This window comes from Garra rufa, chromosome 7 (genome assembly GCF_049309525.1).
Source record: "Garra rufa chromosome 7, GarRuf1.0, whole genome shotgun sequence".
Classification (NCBI taxonomy): Eukaryota; Metazoa; Chordata; class Actinopteri; order Cypriniformes; family Cyprinidae; genus Garra; species Garra rufa.
This window is the reverse complement of record NC_133367.1, coordinates 17,936,449-17,949,895: the sequence shown is the minus strand read 5'-3', so window position 1 is coordinate 17,949,895 and position 13,447 is coordinate 17,936,449. Positions and strand designations below refer to the sequence as shown.

Genomic DNA, 13,447 nt, shown 5'->3' with positions numbered 1-13,447 from the left:
CCAAACTATTTCATCTTCCAAAAATCTTAAGGCTTCTAAAACTATCAATTTTCATCTTCTTAATTTATATTGTTTAAGGTTTTGTTTTGTATTTTTTTTATTATTATTATATACATTTATAATGCTGACATTTTTGTACTTTTGTGCTACTATGGCAAAAATAAAAAAACTTCCAGTACGTATTGGACCTGATCATCTACGTCACCGCGCTACAGCCTGCAGCGAGGACCTCTTGGTTGAATGCGGGTTGTTAGGCACATCGAATACATTCAATACAAAACTGTGAGGCAGAGGCTCTAAAGTGCCCTAATTGTGATGGAAACATGCAGCAGGGTTTTATGGATGTGAACGTTTTGTGCAAGCTTAGCGTGTGCAATTTGTGATCATAGGGATAAAAATGGGGTTATAATAGAGGAAATTTTAGATAAATATGAGTTGGTTGTGTTAAATGATGGAAGGCCAACTAGGTATCATATTGTGAGAAATACTTGTAGCCATATAGATTTATCAATTGCCTCATCAAACTTAGCTAGAGTAGGTGAATGGGATGTTTTAGATTCCTGTACAATGGGTAGTGATCATTACCCAATTTTAAGTAGATTTGGTAGGGAATTGAGAAATGAAGTAGAAGAAATAGTCCCTAGATAAAAAAAAATTCTCAGGCTAGATGGGCTAAATTTCAGGAGAAAGCTTTAAGCTTAGTAAGAGGGGTTGAAAATAAGAAATCTGTGGATATCTGGAATACCTCCATTTGTCAAATTTTTCATGAGGTTGCTTGTTATTCTATTACGATAAAGCAAAAACCTGAGTCTCAAGTGTTGGTTTCTTGGTGGAATAAAGAGTGTGATTGAGCTGTAAAGAGAAGGAATGTAGCGTATAGACGATTTAGGAAATTCCCATTAATGATTAATGTAATGAAGTATAAGCGTTTAAGAGCAATAGAAGAGTTATAAAAGATGCGAAGAGAAATAGTTGGAAACTATCGCGAAACTCCAATTAGGAAAGGGCAATACCAGTGTAATTTAAGTGTGATGTGGAAGGGGGGGGGGGTGAAGTGAGGTATGGTAGTAATAAAAAAAAGTTATATAGTTGGAAACTATCACGAAACTCCAATTAGGAAAGAGCAATACCAGTGTAATTTAAGTGTGATGTGGAAGGGTGAAGTGAGGCCAAGTATGGTGACCCATACAAGGAATTTGTGCTCTGCATTTAACCCATCCAAGTGCACACACACAGCAGTGAACACACACAGTAGTGAACACACACACACACACCGTGAACACACACCCGGAGCAGTTTGGATCGGTGCCTTGCTCAAGGGACTCACCTCAGCCGTGGTATTGAGGGTGGAGAGAGTGCTGTACATTCACTCCCCCCACCTACAATCCCTGCCGGACCTGAGACTCTAACCTGCAACCTTTGGGTTACAAGTCCGACTCTCTAACCATTAGGCCACGGCTGCAGTCTCCTGCATGGTACAGTCTCCAATAAGGAGAAAGCAGATATGTGTGTTGATAGCTTTCAAGCAGTGCATCAGAGAATGTGGGGGTTGAGAGGGGTAGGATGAGAGATGAGTTGATTGCAGGTAATCAATGGAAGTTGGGGAGGAGTTTAGAAAATGATAATCCTGTTCATTTGATTTTACTATAAAAGAAAATTGAAGGATGCAATTATGTCTGGAGCAAATACTACCCCGGGGAGAGATAGGGTGTCATTCGAGTTAGTTAAGCATCTGGATACATCTGATATTGTACTGAAATGAAATCTTAGCTTTGTTTAATAAAGTGTGGGAAGAGGGTAATTTGCCCAAGGAATGAAAACATGCGGTTGTTATCCCAGTTTTAAAGCCAGGTGTTAATTAACGTTGGCCAGTAGTAGCCTAGCTGAGAATTCAAAATCTTAAGGTTAAACAAAAGTGTTATGACTAGCAGCCTTTTTAGCTTTAGCATTAGATTTAAAAAATAATAATAATAATAATAATAATAATAATTTAATATTTACTGCATTTTGTGTGTGTTTAAAGGCAACTCAATGAAGCATCACAACGGACAGTAGCAGGCCAGCCACACTATTACGCCGGAATGGGAGTGTAGTTCCTAATCTTATCAGACTAGAAACTCGCAGCTTTGCATTTTCACCGGTCTTAGTACACAATATAACTACAGAAGAGTCAAGTTTTAAATACAACAAATATGGAAACTTGTTGGTCATTTTTGAACTCGATGCTATTGGTCTAATAGGATTCAATTATCTATGCTAAGCTATGCTAAAAAGTGATATTGCCAGACCAGGAGAACGGCTAAATGAATTTCAAAATGGTAAAAATCAACTAATTAACTCGGGGAGAGTTGGAGAATGAGCCTATTTCCCAAAAAAGTGTAGTGTTCCTTTAAGTTCTTGTATGATACAGGACTGTATATAAGAATTGTGTTTAAGCTGACCTGTGGAGGGCATTAATACGCCCAGTAGCATCTACACTGCCGGTGTCATGAGAAATCCAGTCCCAACCCAGAATCGGGTCTTCATTAGGACTTGGAGTGATCTTATTGGTTCAATTTACCTCTAATGCGTATTATTGTTAGAGCCTGATTACAATTCTTGCAAAATCACGTTATATTTTATATAGTAAAAAATGCGTTATGATGAGTAGAATATACATTTAACGTAAAAACAATGGATATATTATAAATAAATTAGCGTTTATTCATCTTTCATATCGTCTCCCTAACTAAAAGAATATATACAGAAGCAATGCTGAGGCAAGATATTACAGCAAATGATAATTAAAAACCACTTAAAACTTGATTTACTCATGCATTATTTATCAGCTGTAGCATTTAATTTTTTTTTTTTTTCATAAATAAATTATTATAGATACATTTTTTTAAGTTATTAAATTACTTATTATAGTATAATAACATCAATGTATTATATGTATGTTGCTTTTTTATAAGAATATAAACCATTTTTGATCCGGCATTACCGCCGGGATCCTAAGGGGAGCCGATTCCGGGGCGGACTTATTTCTCATCACACCGGAAAGAGAAGAAGAAGAAAAAGAAGAAGAAGAAGAAAAGTAGATAAGTAGCTACCGCTACCGTTAGCCACCTAACAGCTTTGAGTCTTCTGAGGTGAGATAATTCGTATATTTATAGTTACAAAATACAGTTTGTTAAAACATCATTTACAAGGGCATTTCTCTGTTGTTTTATTGTGGTACAGCTCTGTTTGTGCGTCTTTTGTGGCAGCTTTTAACTGAAATAAACATTTAGCCTAGTAGGGTTGCCTACCATTCCGAATTATTACGAATTATCCCGTATACACAGAGATAGGCCGCATGACCACCCAAACAATACGAATAAATTGAAAACAAAACATATTTTTTGGACACATTATTGTTTGTTTTTTTGAATGCTTGCTGAAGGCTTTAAGACCCAGCAGAATCCTCAGCCGGCTGGTCGCTCTTGTGCCACAGCGAGAGGTTGATGAGGTTTATTATGCCTTGGTGTAGAATAAATAAATGACATCCTTAATTATTACTACAAGACTAGTTAAGAATCTTTTTTTGAAATACAATTGTACATACATGGGCTAAGCAGTATGGAACAGATATTTTGACTACTAGATATTTGAACTACTGTTGAATTCATTAAGATCTGAGTTACTTGTTGTTTGTTTGTATGATTGTTAACGAGTTTTCTTGCACACACAAGGGTACCGCATTTTAACTGGCTGAAGAAAACACATTTACACATTATGATGGGTGGACCTCAGTCATTTTAGGGGAATCAAATACATTTTGTACATTTACAATTTTTAGTGTGCAAACTGAAAGAAGTTTGTGCATTGATTTGTCCCTGAACTTTAAAAGGACTCAACTGTCTATTTGTGTTAGTATCTCAGTCACAAGTATGTTTTAGAAAGGCCAAACAATTAATTAAAAAATGAATCCAATTAAGTCAAATTTTCTTTTGGATCTGTTTTGCCTACATTGCTGCTTAAAAAGCGGACTTATCAGAATACTTTATGTTAAGCTAAACTTTGAAGTTATTAAGCAATATCTCATGACGGGGAAGTTCCTTTGTTTTTTTATATGATGGCCACTAGGAGGTGCTCTAGATGTATGTTCCCTGAACAGATATGTGACCCTGGACCACAAATTCAGTCATAAGTCATTAAAAATTTAGATTTATTTCATATATTTTTCTTTTTATTTAAAAAAAAATGAATAAACAAGCTTTCCATCAATGTATCGTTGGTCAGGATAGGACAATATCTAGCTGAGATGCAACTATTTGTAAATCTGAGGCTGCAAAGAAATGTAAATACTGAGACAGTCGCCTTTAAAGTTGTCCTAATAAAGTTCTTAGCAATGCATATTACACAAATAATAATAATAATAAGTTTTCATATATTTATGGTAAAGATAAAATATCTTTATTGAACATGATCTTTACTTAATATCCTAATGATTTTTGGCATGAACAGAAAATAGATGATTTTGACCCATACAATGTTGCTACAAATATACCTGTGCTTCTTAAACCTCACTGAAACAGTCAGCTAAAAAAAGAATAAGAAACGAATTATAAACAATAGGACAAAAACAAAAAACTACAATAGATCAAGAAATGCTAAATAAATTTGTACTAAGTAATCAAATGAATTAAAAATGAGACGTTGCTGAGATCACTGATCTATTCATTAGAAGCAATTATCGGCTGAAAGCAATCGGTAGCTGCTCTGCTGCGGGAAATTTACATGTTCAAGTTGTCACAAGAATGCTTTATATTTATAAGCACCTCAAATTTAAAAAGCATAAGGATTTACCGTTTCTTGCTTTGTTGTACTTTGGTATATGCATGTGCTGGTTAATGCCTCTGACAAGTGACTCAGCATAGAACTTGCATTTTAAGATCTCAGTGTGTGAATTAATGAAAGCATCAATTTGGTAACTGATCTGTTTTTGATTTTGGCAGATCTGCTCCTTCAACCACGCAGAAATTTGCACAACAGTTTCAGAAAAAAGCTGAAAACATGACTGATCCAGAACCCTGCGCAATAAAACAGGAAGATACTGAACAACAAATAGGTTGGTGTATATTCTTCTTTCTTCATTAAGTTTATAAAACTTCAAGCAGTTCATCAGATTTAGTGGTTGCAGTTTGAAAAAATCATAAAAGCTGTGAAATAACAGTTATAACTGCAGTACAAAAAAAGACGCGAAATTACAAGTTACAGTCATTCATAGTTTCTACGATTATATCAAGCTTTTCAGCGTGGATGAATCTGATGATGGATTGTGGCGTACTGGGACTTGTGGTTATAGGCAACAGTGCATTACGTAAGCAATAATTGACGACGGGCCGTAGAATTGGTGCAGGTGTGCATTATTTTCGTATAATTATTTTCTTCCTGTTTTATAATCTGACTTTATCTACTGCTACCACCTCCATCCAAACACATCCCTGTATTCCATCCTATCACCTATAGCACAACTGTACATACATATTTCCTGTCAATTGTAACAAATTATTATTGTTATTATTTTTTTCTATTTTTAATTTTGGTTTATTTATGCTTCCATTTGTGTATTGTTCTTATTCTCTTATTTTTATTGTCTGTGCGTCTCTGTGTACTGGAAGCTAATAACACTGAAACAAATTCCTTGTATGCGCAAGCATACTTGGCAATAAAGCTCTTTCTGATTCTAATTCTATGGACCGAAGTCAATTATTCTGCTTATACTACAGTTACCACACCTCAAGACATCGATCAAATGATATATTTCAAGACATTCGTCCAGTTTTTATCCTTAAAACGCTATTGAATTAATTCGCTATTAAATGTAAATCACTGGCGCTTGCCGCTTCATTCGCGTCCAGTGTGAACGCACCATGAGTAACGATTGAGCCGTTGATAGCAAACTATTGTCAGTTTTTATATCAGTTTTATATTTATTTAAATCTGGTTCACATTTTTTGCAATAGGTAAAATTTTGATAAACTTTTAGTAGTAGGCCTACTTCTCACTAGAGATGCACCGATTGCAAGTTTCTTGGCTGATTCCGATTTTCCGTTTTTTTTCAGTAAGTGTGACCTTCCGATTCCGATTTTTGGCTATTCTGTTTTTTTTGTTTTGTTTTTTAAGAACCGTATTGAAAGCATTAACGGAAATATTTTCTTCAATTAATTAATTTATTTTTTATTTAAAAATAAAAGAATATATTAAACATTACAGGATCTTCTCACAATAAAGTAACTTTAACAAAATGAAGTGATCTGACCCTTGAAAACGTTAGAAGTAAAATATAACGAACAAAGTAGGCTTACTAACAAAAATCTACTTTTCTTCAATGAATTTATGTATTATGGAAACGTTAAAGACAGGATCGTCTCACAACAGTAACTTTAATAATGCCAATTCTAGTGCTAAATGCTATTACTTGAGCATTAATAATTTTTTTCTTGGTAAAGAGAAGCATATCTGCCTTGTCTGCAATTTAGCCAGCGGTATTAGACTTCGGAACATTCATTCACATATTTGCACTACGCTACCGTATACAGCGTCTTCACACACAAATGAAACTTACTAGAGAAGTGTGAAGTGTGACAAAAACACATCTGTAAATAAATACAAATTCAGGTCTCGTCTGCTTTAATGACCTTCAAATGGAACATATACACTCGCTTCGTACAATTAGTCTGAAGCGAGCGTATATGTTTCATTTGAAGCTGTGTGTTCAGACGGTAGACGCTGTATGCGGTGGCGTAGCACAAATATGTGAATGAATGTTCCGAAGTGTAGTCAACATCAAATGTCTACTCAAGGAGTAGGGAGCAATAAACACTGGGCAGGGATCATGTCAATCGGAACACAGCTCATTCATCTTGCTTCTAACAAGCTGGTTAACTGAATCAGGTGTGTTACTAAGAGAAACATGCAAAATATGCAGAGCGGAGGGCTCCATCTACCACATGTCCAGCCAAGCTACTAGGGCTGGACCAGAATATTCGATTATTCGAATATTCGTTCGGTGGGTTGGCATTCGATTTTAAATTTTGAGGTTCAAATTTTCTCTTTTTTTTTTCATACACCTTGCATCCCCCGCGAAACGGTTCTCATTCGGCTTAAATATAAGTGAAGAAGATCAGACTGCTGTGCCACTAACACAAAGACAGCAAAAAAAAAATTTGAGAAAAAAAAATTTGTAATATTTGAGAGACACTAAAGTACAGTCGGGCCCACTTGGTGGAAGCAAAGCTGGGCTGTGACCGTCGCAATGACAACCGCGCCGCCACGTTTAAATGCACGCAGTAGGCTTTTTGCTCATGAACGCGCCTTTAATACCTAATGGCGCTTTTCCACTACACAGTACCAGCTCGCCTCGGCTCGGCTCGACTCGACTCGGCTCTGTTTGGTTTTCCACTGTGTAAAAGTTGTACCTGTACCTCTACAATAGTACCTGGTTTGTCATAGCGACGCTGCAGGAAACTGCCGTGACGTAATCTTCTACGCGACACACACCCGCTGTCTGCACCTCCTCGTTTGACCACGGCGTATTCTTCCGAGTTGCCATAATATGTAATGGATTGGATATGTCACGCAATCTCTGGCCAAACTTTTTAAAAATGGTGGGGTTATTCTGGATACTATTGCTGGCGCGTGCAATGACGACGCAGTGAATAGTGACTATTCTCTCTGACCAATCAGCAGTCTGCTGTGTTTTCACGTCACATTTAGTATCGCCTCAGCTCGCCTCAGCTCGCTTAGAACCTTGCTGGAGGTGGTACGAAAAAAAGTACCTGGAAGCCGGTACAGGTACAACTTTTACACAGTGGAAAACCAAACAGAGCCGAGTCGAGGCGAGCTGAGGCGAGCTGGTACTGTGTAGTGGAAAAGCGCCAAAAATGCATCTTTATGGATTAGGACTATAGCTAATGAAAGAGTTTTGTTTTCGAATTTAATTATTTAAAAAAATTTTTTTTACAGTTTCGGATGATATATTAGTCTTACCTTTATGAGCAAAAATGAAGTTTCACATAGCGCTGGCGCTTCCATGTTCTGCAAAGCGTGCTTCAGCTTTACTCTCCGCACAAACGATTGGATATGAGCCTAATAGCACGCTTTTTATCCAGGTTAAAATGATTCAACTAATTGTGATATGCTTTAAGTTTTTTATATCTATGGATTTTAATTGAAATCGTGATTACTTGTTTGCTACTTTAAAAAACAAAAACTTAAATTTAACAAATTAAAAGTGTTCCAAATATATTTCTAAATTAACTTTATAACCTAAATAAACGAAAAAAAAATGTAATCACTTTGCTTTTAAAAACAGCAGCTGTGTAATGGGGAAGAGAAAGAGAAAAAAGACCGGTTTCAGACGGACTCAGGTCAGTAATTCTGATGAGCTGTCGGAGAATGTCCGGACAAGGTTTTAGGGATTTTTGCAACGAATGTTTATTTAATAGCCTATTTAACATTCTTATTAAGGCTAGTTTCAGATTTAAATGTATTGTTTATTTGATTTATTTTAGCGTTTTGTAGGTTGCTTGTTTACTGACGGAAGTGCTCAAATAAACAGGCACGTTTGTTAATAATGTTTAGAGCCATTATTTATTTTTGGTTTCAAAATAATATACAAAGGCTATGTATTTTATAATATAGGCTTACATACACAAACGTTAAATATGTGTATATATATTTATTTATAAATAATTTGATATAATTTATTTATATATAAACACAGCGCCAATTTTTCGTTATTCTTTTATGTAAACAGTCTACCCTTTACGGTGTCAGTAATTACTGTTATGCTAATTTCTGATTTAGGAGTGATTTGTTTGTTAAAAAATGTTATTCTACCTTATTAAAGTATTGCTCTTAAGGGAGAAGTCCGGTGTGATGTTGACCTAAAGTGTATTGAATCATGATACCGAGTGTGAACGTACCTTGCATATCTCATCTCGGTTTGTGTCCAGCTGTCCGAAATCTGGGGTCAGTTAGCCGATGCTCACAACAGGTTGTCAACGAGAGTCCATAGGGCATCGAAGAAGCCATGTAAATAAATCACTGTTTTACGCCGTTTACGAGGCACAAAGTAGCGCCACACTTCATTGGTAGACTTCCAAGGGCCCTGACATTTAAAACGAGACATTGAGAACTCAGAAAAAGCACCGGTAGTTTATTTACAAGCAGATTTATACAGACAGTACTACAACCTGATAAGTTCCTTCCAGCTCGTCACTCGACTTATCGTGACTAATTTCAAGATGGCGGCGACCGGATTTTTTCTTTGAGGTACTGTCTGTATAAATCTTCTCGTAAATAAACTACCGGTGCTTTTTCTGAGTTCTCAATGTCTCGTTTTACATGTCAGGGCCCTTGGAAGTCTACCAATGAAGTGTGGAGCTACTTTGTGTGATTTATTTACATGGCTATTCCGATGCCCTATTCACCATCATTGGCAACCTGTTGTGAGCATTGGCTAACTGACCACAGATTTCGGACTGCAGTGGACAAGACGAGATGAGATATGCATGGTACGTTCACACTCGGTATCATGATTCAACACACTTTAGGTCAATATCACACCGGACTTCTCCTTTAACAGACCTTGGACCTTTGGAGTTCTATTACAATTTATTAATTCTGAACGTGTTGTGTCCATATTGCACCAAAATGACTCCCTTGGGTCCACAGCAAAAATTGTTTGGATGAACTGTTCTCGACAATAAAAATGCAAACAGAAAGACATACAGAGATTCCTGCCTATTAGAGAGAAGAATGTGTTCAGCCCCTCCCACCGAAGCTTCAAATAGTCGATGTTGATTACTACAGAAGCTTCGAATCTCAAAAAATATTATTTGGACCAGCCCTAAAAGCTACACAAGTGCTCACTTTCGACGCTTTTGACTCGGAACGCTAGCTTTAGCCACTTTCCCCTTTTCATTTTGGGCGAATCTTTGATGTGACTGGGGAATAACGAGTCGTCTCAGGGAGTGAGTCATTCAGTCACGCATGCGCATTTGGGCAACAAATGAACGAACGACTCAAACCCGAAGACTCGAGAGATGAACTTAACAATTCTCTTTCCGGTTCAGACTTCGTAGTTAAGGTAAATGGGCTTGTCACGTGATGAACGAAAGACTCGATCTGAATATAGAGGTGAGGGAGCTAATCATAGACTGAAGACCCAGGTAAACATATAAGGTTTCTAATAGCGTAATAGTTTTGTCTTGTTTGTAGTGTGATCAACGTTTGTATATGCAGTACATGTGTTATGTACAGCTTTTTAATTATATTTTGTAGTAAGGAAATGAACAAAATGAGTCAAAAAAAGATTAGTTCTTTTTGCTGAACGAGACTCAAAGCTCAGAGTAAAATGATCCGAACTTCCCATCACTAGCGCGTGGCTGTGACGTGGATGTATGCGTTGCTGACAATAGAAGGATCGGCAAGATGAGAAATTGACCGGCTAGTGATCAGAATCAGACTTTTTTTCACATGATCGGCCCGGATCGGTGACCTGCCGGTCAATTTCTCATCTTGCCGATCCATTATTACCAGCAATCGGCGCATCTCTACTCCTCACTACAAAACCTGTGCCTGTGTTGTTGTAAAAATAGAAATTGGATAATGACTGTAACCAGTTCAAATAAACCCATCAAAATGTTTATATTTCTACTGTTTTTTCCTTTTACATTTAATTATTGTAAGATTTTATGGAAACCTTTTTACCAATCATTTTTACTAGATCTGGCAGAAGAGAACAAGGAGACTGAAGAACTGATTAAAGAGGGGGAGAGCCACCATGTTAAAACTGAAGAAACATCCTCATTGACAAGAGTAGATCAAATATGGCCTGAGTGTGAAAAGAGTCTCTCATGCAAGCAAAACCTCGATCTTCATATAAAATGTCATCTTGAAGGGAAGCTGTTCACGTGTGATCAGTGTGGGAAGAGTTTCACTCAAAAAGGAGACCTTGATGCACACCTAAAAACCCACACTGGAGAGAACCAAGAAAACTGTCACCAGTTTAGTGAAAAACAAATTAGGCCGCATTTCCTGAAGGACCACTTAAAAGTTAATGTGAAGGGCAAGACTTTCATATGTGGTTTATGTGGAAACAGTTTTAAACGGATGGATTTATTAAAGAGACATCAGAAAAGACACAGCGGTGTGAAGGATCATGCTTGCTCTCAATGTGGGAAGACCTTTATTACAAATGATGCGTTGAAAGTGCACCAGACAGTTCACACTGCAGAAAGACCTTACAAGTGTTCAATCTGTGATAAGAGATTCAGGCGGTCAGAAAATCTAAGAAAGCATAAGAGCATCCATACTGGAGAGAAGCCACACACATGCGATCAATGTGGGAAGAGCTTCAGACTAAAAGCAAAGCTTAATCAACATATGAATATCCACAACGTAGATAAGCTGCACACATGTGACCAGTGTGGAAAAACTTTTGGGCAAAAACAAACCCTTACAGACCACATGAATATCCACACTGGAGAGAGACCATACACATGTGATCAGTGTGAGAAGAGTTTCACACGAAAAAGTGCTCTTAATGTACACATAAGGATCCACACTGGAGAGAAGCCATACACATGTGATCAGTGTGGGAAGAGTTTCAGACAAAAAAGTGCTCTAAATGCACACATAAGGATCCACACTGGAGAAAAGCCATACACATGTGGTCAGTGTGGGAAGAGTTTCATGTTTAAGCTAACTCTCAAAGAACACATAATGACCCACACTGGAGAAAAGCAGTATGTATGTGTTCAGTGTGGGAAGAGTTTCACACAAAAAGGAAGCCTTAATATACACATGAGGATCCACACTGGAGAGAAACCGTACACATGTGTTCACTGTGGGAAGAGTTTCATGGTTAGGCGAACTCTCAAAGAACACATAATGACCCACACTGGAGAAAAGCAGTATGTATGTGTTCAGTGTGGAAAGAGTTACACACAAAAAGGAAGCCTTAATGTACACATAATGACCCACACCGGAGAGAAGCCGTATATATGTGTTCAGTGTGGGAAGAGTTTCACACAAAAAGGAGGCCTTAAAATGCACATGAAGATCCACACTTCAGAGAAGCCATACACATGTGATCAGTGTGGGAAGAGATTCATAGTTAAGCGAGATCTTAACGAACACATAATGACCCACACTGGAGAGAAGCCGTACACATGTGATCAGTGTGGGAAGAGTTTCACACGAAAAGGAGCCCTTAATGGACACATGAAGATCCACCCTTCAGAGAAGCCAAACACATCTGTTCAGTGTGGGAAGAGTTTCACACGAAAAGGAGCCCTTAATGGCCACATGAAGATCCACCCTTCAGAGAAGCCGTACACTTGTGATCAGTGTGGGAAGAGTTTCACACAAAAAGGAGGCCTTAACAAACACATGAAGATCCACACTGGAGAGAAGCCGTACACATGTGATCAGTGTGGGAAGAGTTTCATAGTTAAGCGAAATCTTAAAGAACACATATTGACCCACACTGGAGAGAAGCCGCATGTATGTGTTCATTGTGGCAAGAGTTTCACACGAAAAGGAAGCCTTATTGGACACATTAGTATCCACACTGGAGAGAAGCCATACTCATGTGATCAGTGTGGGAAGAGTTTCAGACTTAAGGAAAATCTTAAAGAACACATATTGACCCACACTGGAGAGAAGCCGCATGTATGTGTTCAGTGTGGAAAGAGTTTTACAAGAAAAGGAAGCCTTAAAGAACACATATTGATCCACACTTCGGAGAAGCCAAACACATGATCAGTGTGGGAAGAGTTTTACACAAAAAAGGGCAACTATCTGGTAAAAATGGACTCTTCCCTTATTCATAGAAAACACTTCCTATGAAGAAACACAAATCCTCAAAGCATTGTGTATAGTAGTGCGGCTTATGTATCTTGTCTTTTGTATTGTGTAATGTTTTTATTAGGGCTGTGAAACGATTAATCGCGATTAATCGCATCCAAAATAAAAGTTTATGATTACATACTGTATGTGTGTGTACTGTGTGTATATATAATGTATGTATAAATACGCACACAAACATGTATATTAAAGAAAACTGTTTTAGATTTATATATAAAATATTTATAATTCTATATATAATCTAAATTAAATACAAATATAACTATCCACACATATAAGTATTTTTAAAGTCTGTACATGTATGTGTGTGTATTTATATATACATAATAAATATACACAGTAAACACACATTTAGTATGTTAACAAAAACTTTTATTGTGGATGCGATTAATCGCGATTAATCGTTTCCCAGCCCTAGTTTTTATGCATGTGTTACGATAGATATAGATAGACATGTTATGTTAACCATACGTGTCATGTTTGTTATCTCTGAATTCCTATTTTGATGGTGTGAAGGACGATGCATATAATATGTCGATACACA

General features: G+C 37.1%; 2 protein-coding genes across 2 annotated transcripts in view; both read left to right on the top strand.

Annotated features, from left to right (window-relative positions):
• LOC141338024 (SLAM family member 6-like) overlaps positions 1-13,447 on the top strand; it is a 384,898-nt gene that overhangs the window by 287,750 nt on the left and 83,701 nt on the right. The gene's annotated exons all lie outside the window — the stretch shown is intronic.
• LOC141338596 (uncharacterized) lies at positions 3,048-13,029 on the top strand. The gene is made up of 3 exons (XM_073844197.1): positions 3,048-3,131; positions 4,980-5,092; positions 10,760-13,029. Exons 2-3 carry the CDS (start codon positions 5,038-5,040, stop codon positions 12,796-12,798), a joined length of 2,094 nt encoding a protein of 697 aa, XP_073700298.1. The 5' UTR covers positions 3,048-3,131; positions 4,980-5,037; the 3' UTR covers positions 12,799-13,029.

Coding starts and splice junctions, on each gene's coding strand:
- LOC141338596 (XM_073844197.1), top strand. CDS start 5,038: ATGACTGATCCAGAACCCTGCGCAATAAAACAGGAAGATACTGAACAA. Junction 5,093..10,759: donor AGATACTGAACAACAAATAG/GTTGGTGTATAT, acceptor CATTTTTACTAG/ATCTGGCAGAAGAGAACAAG.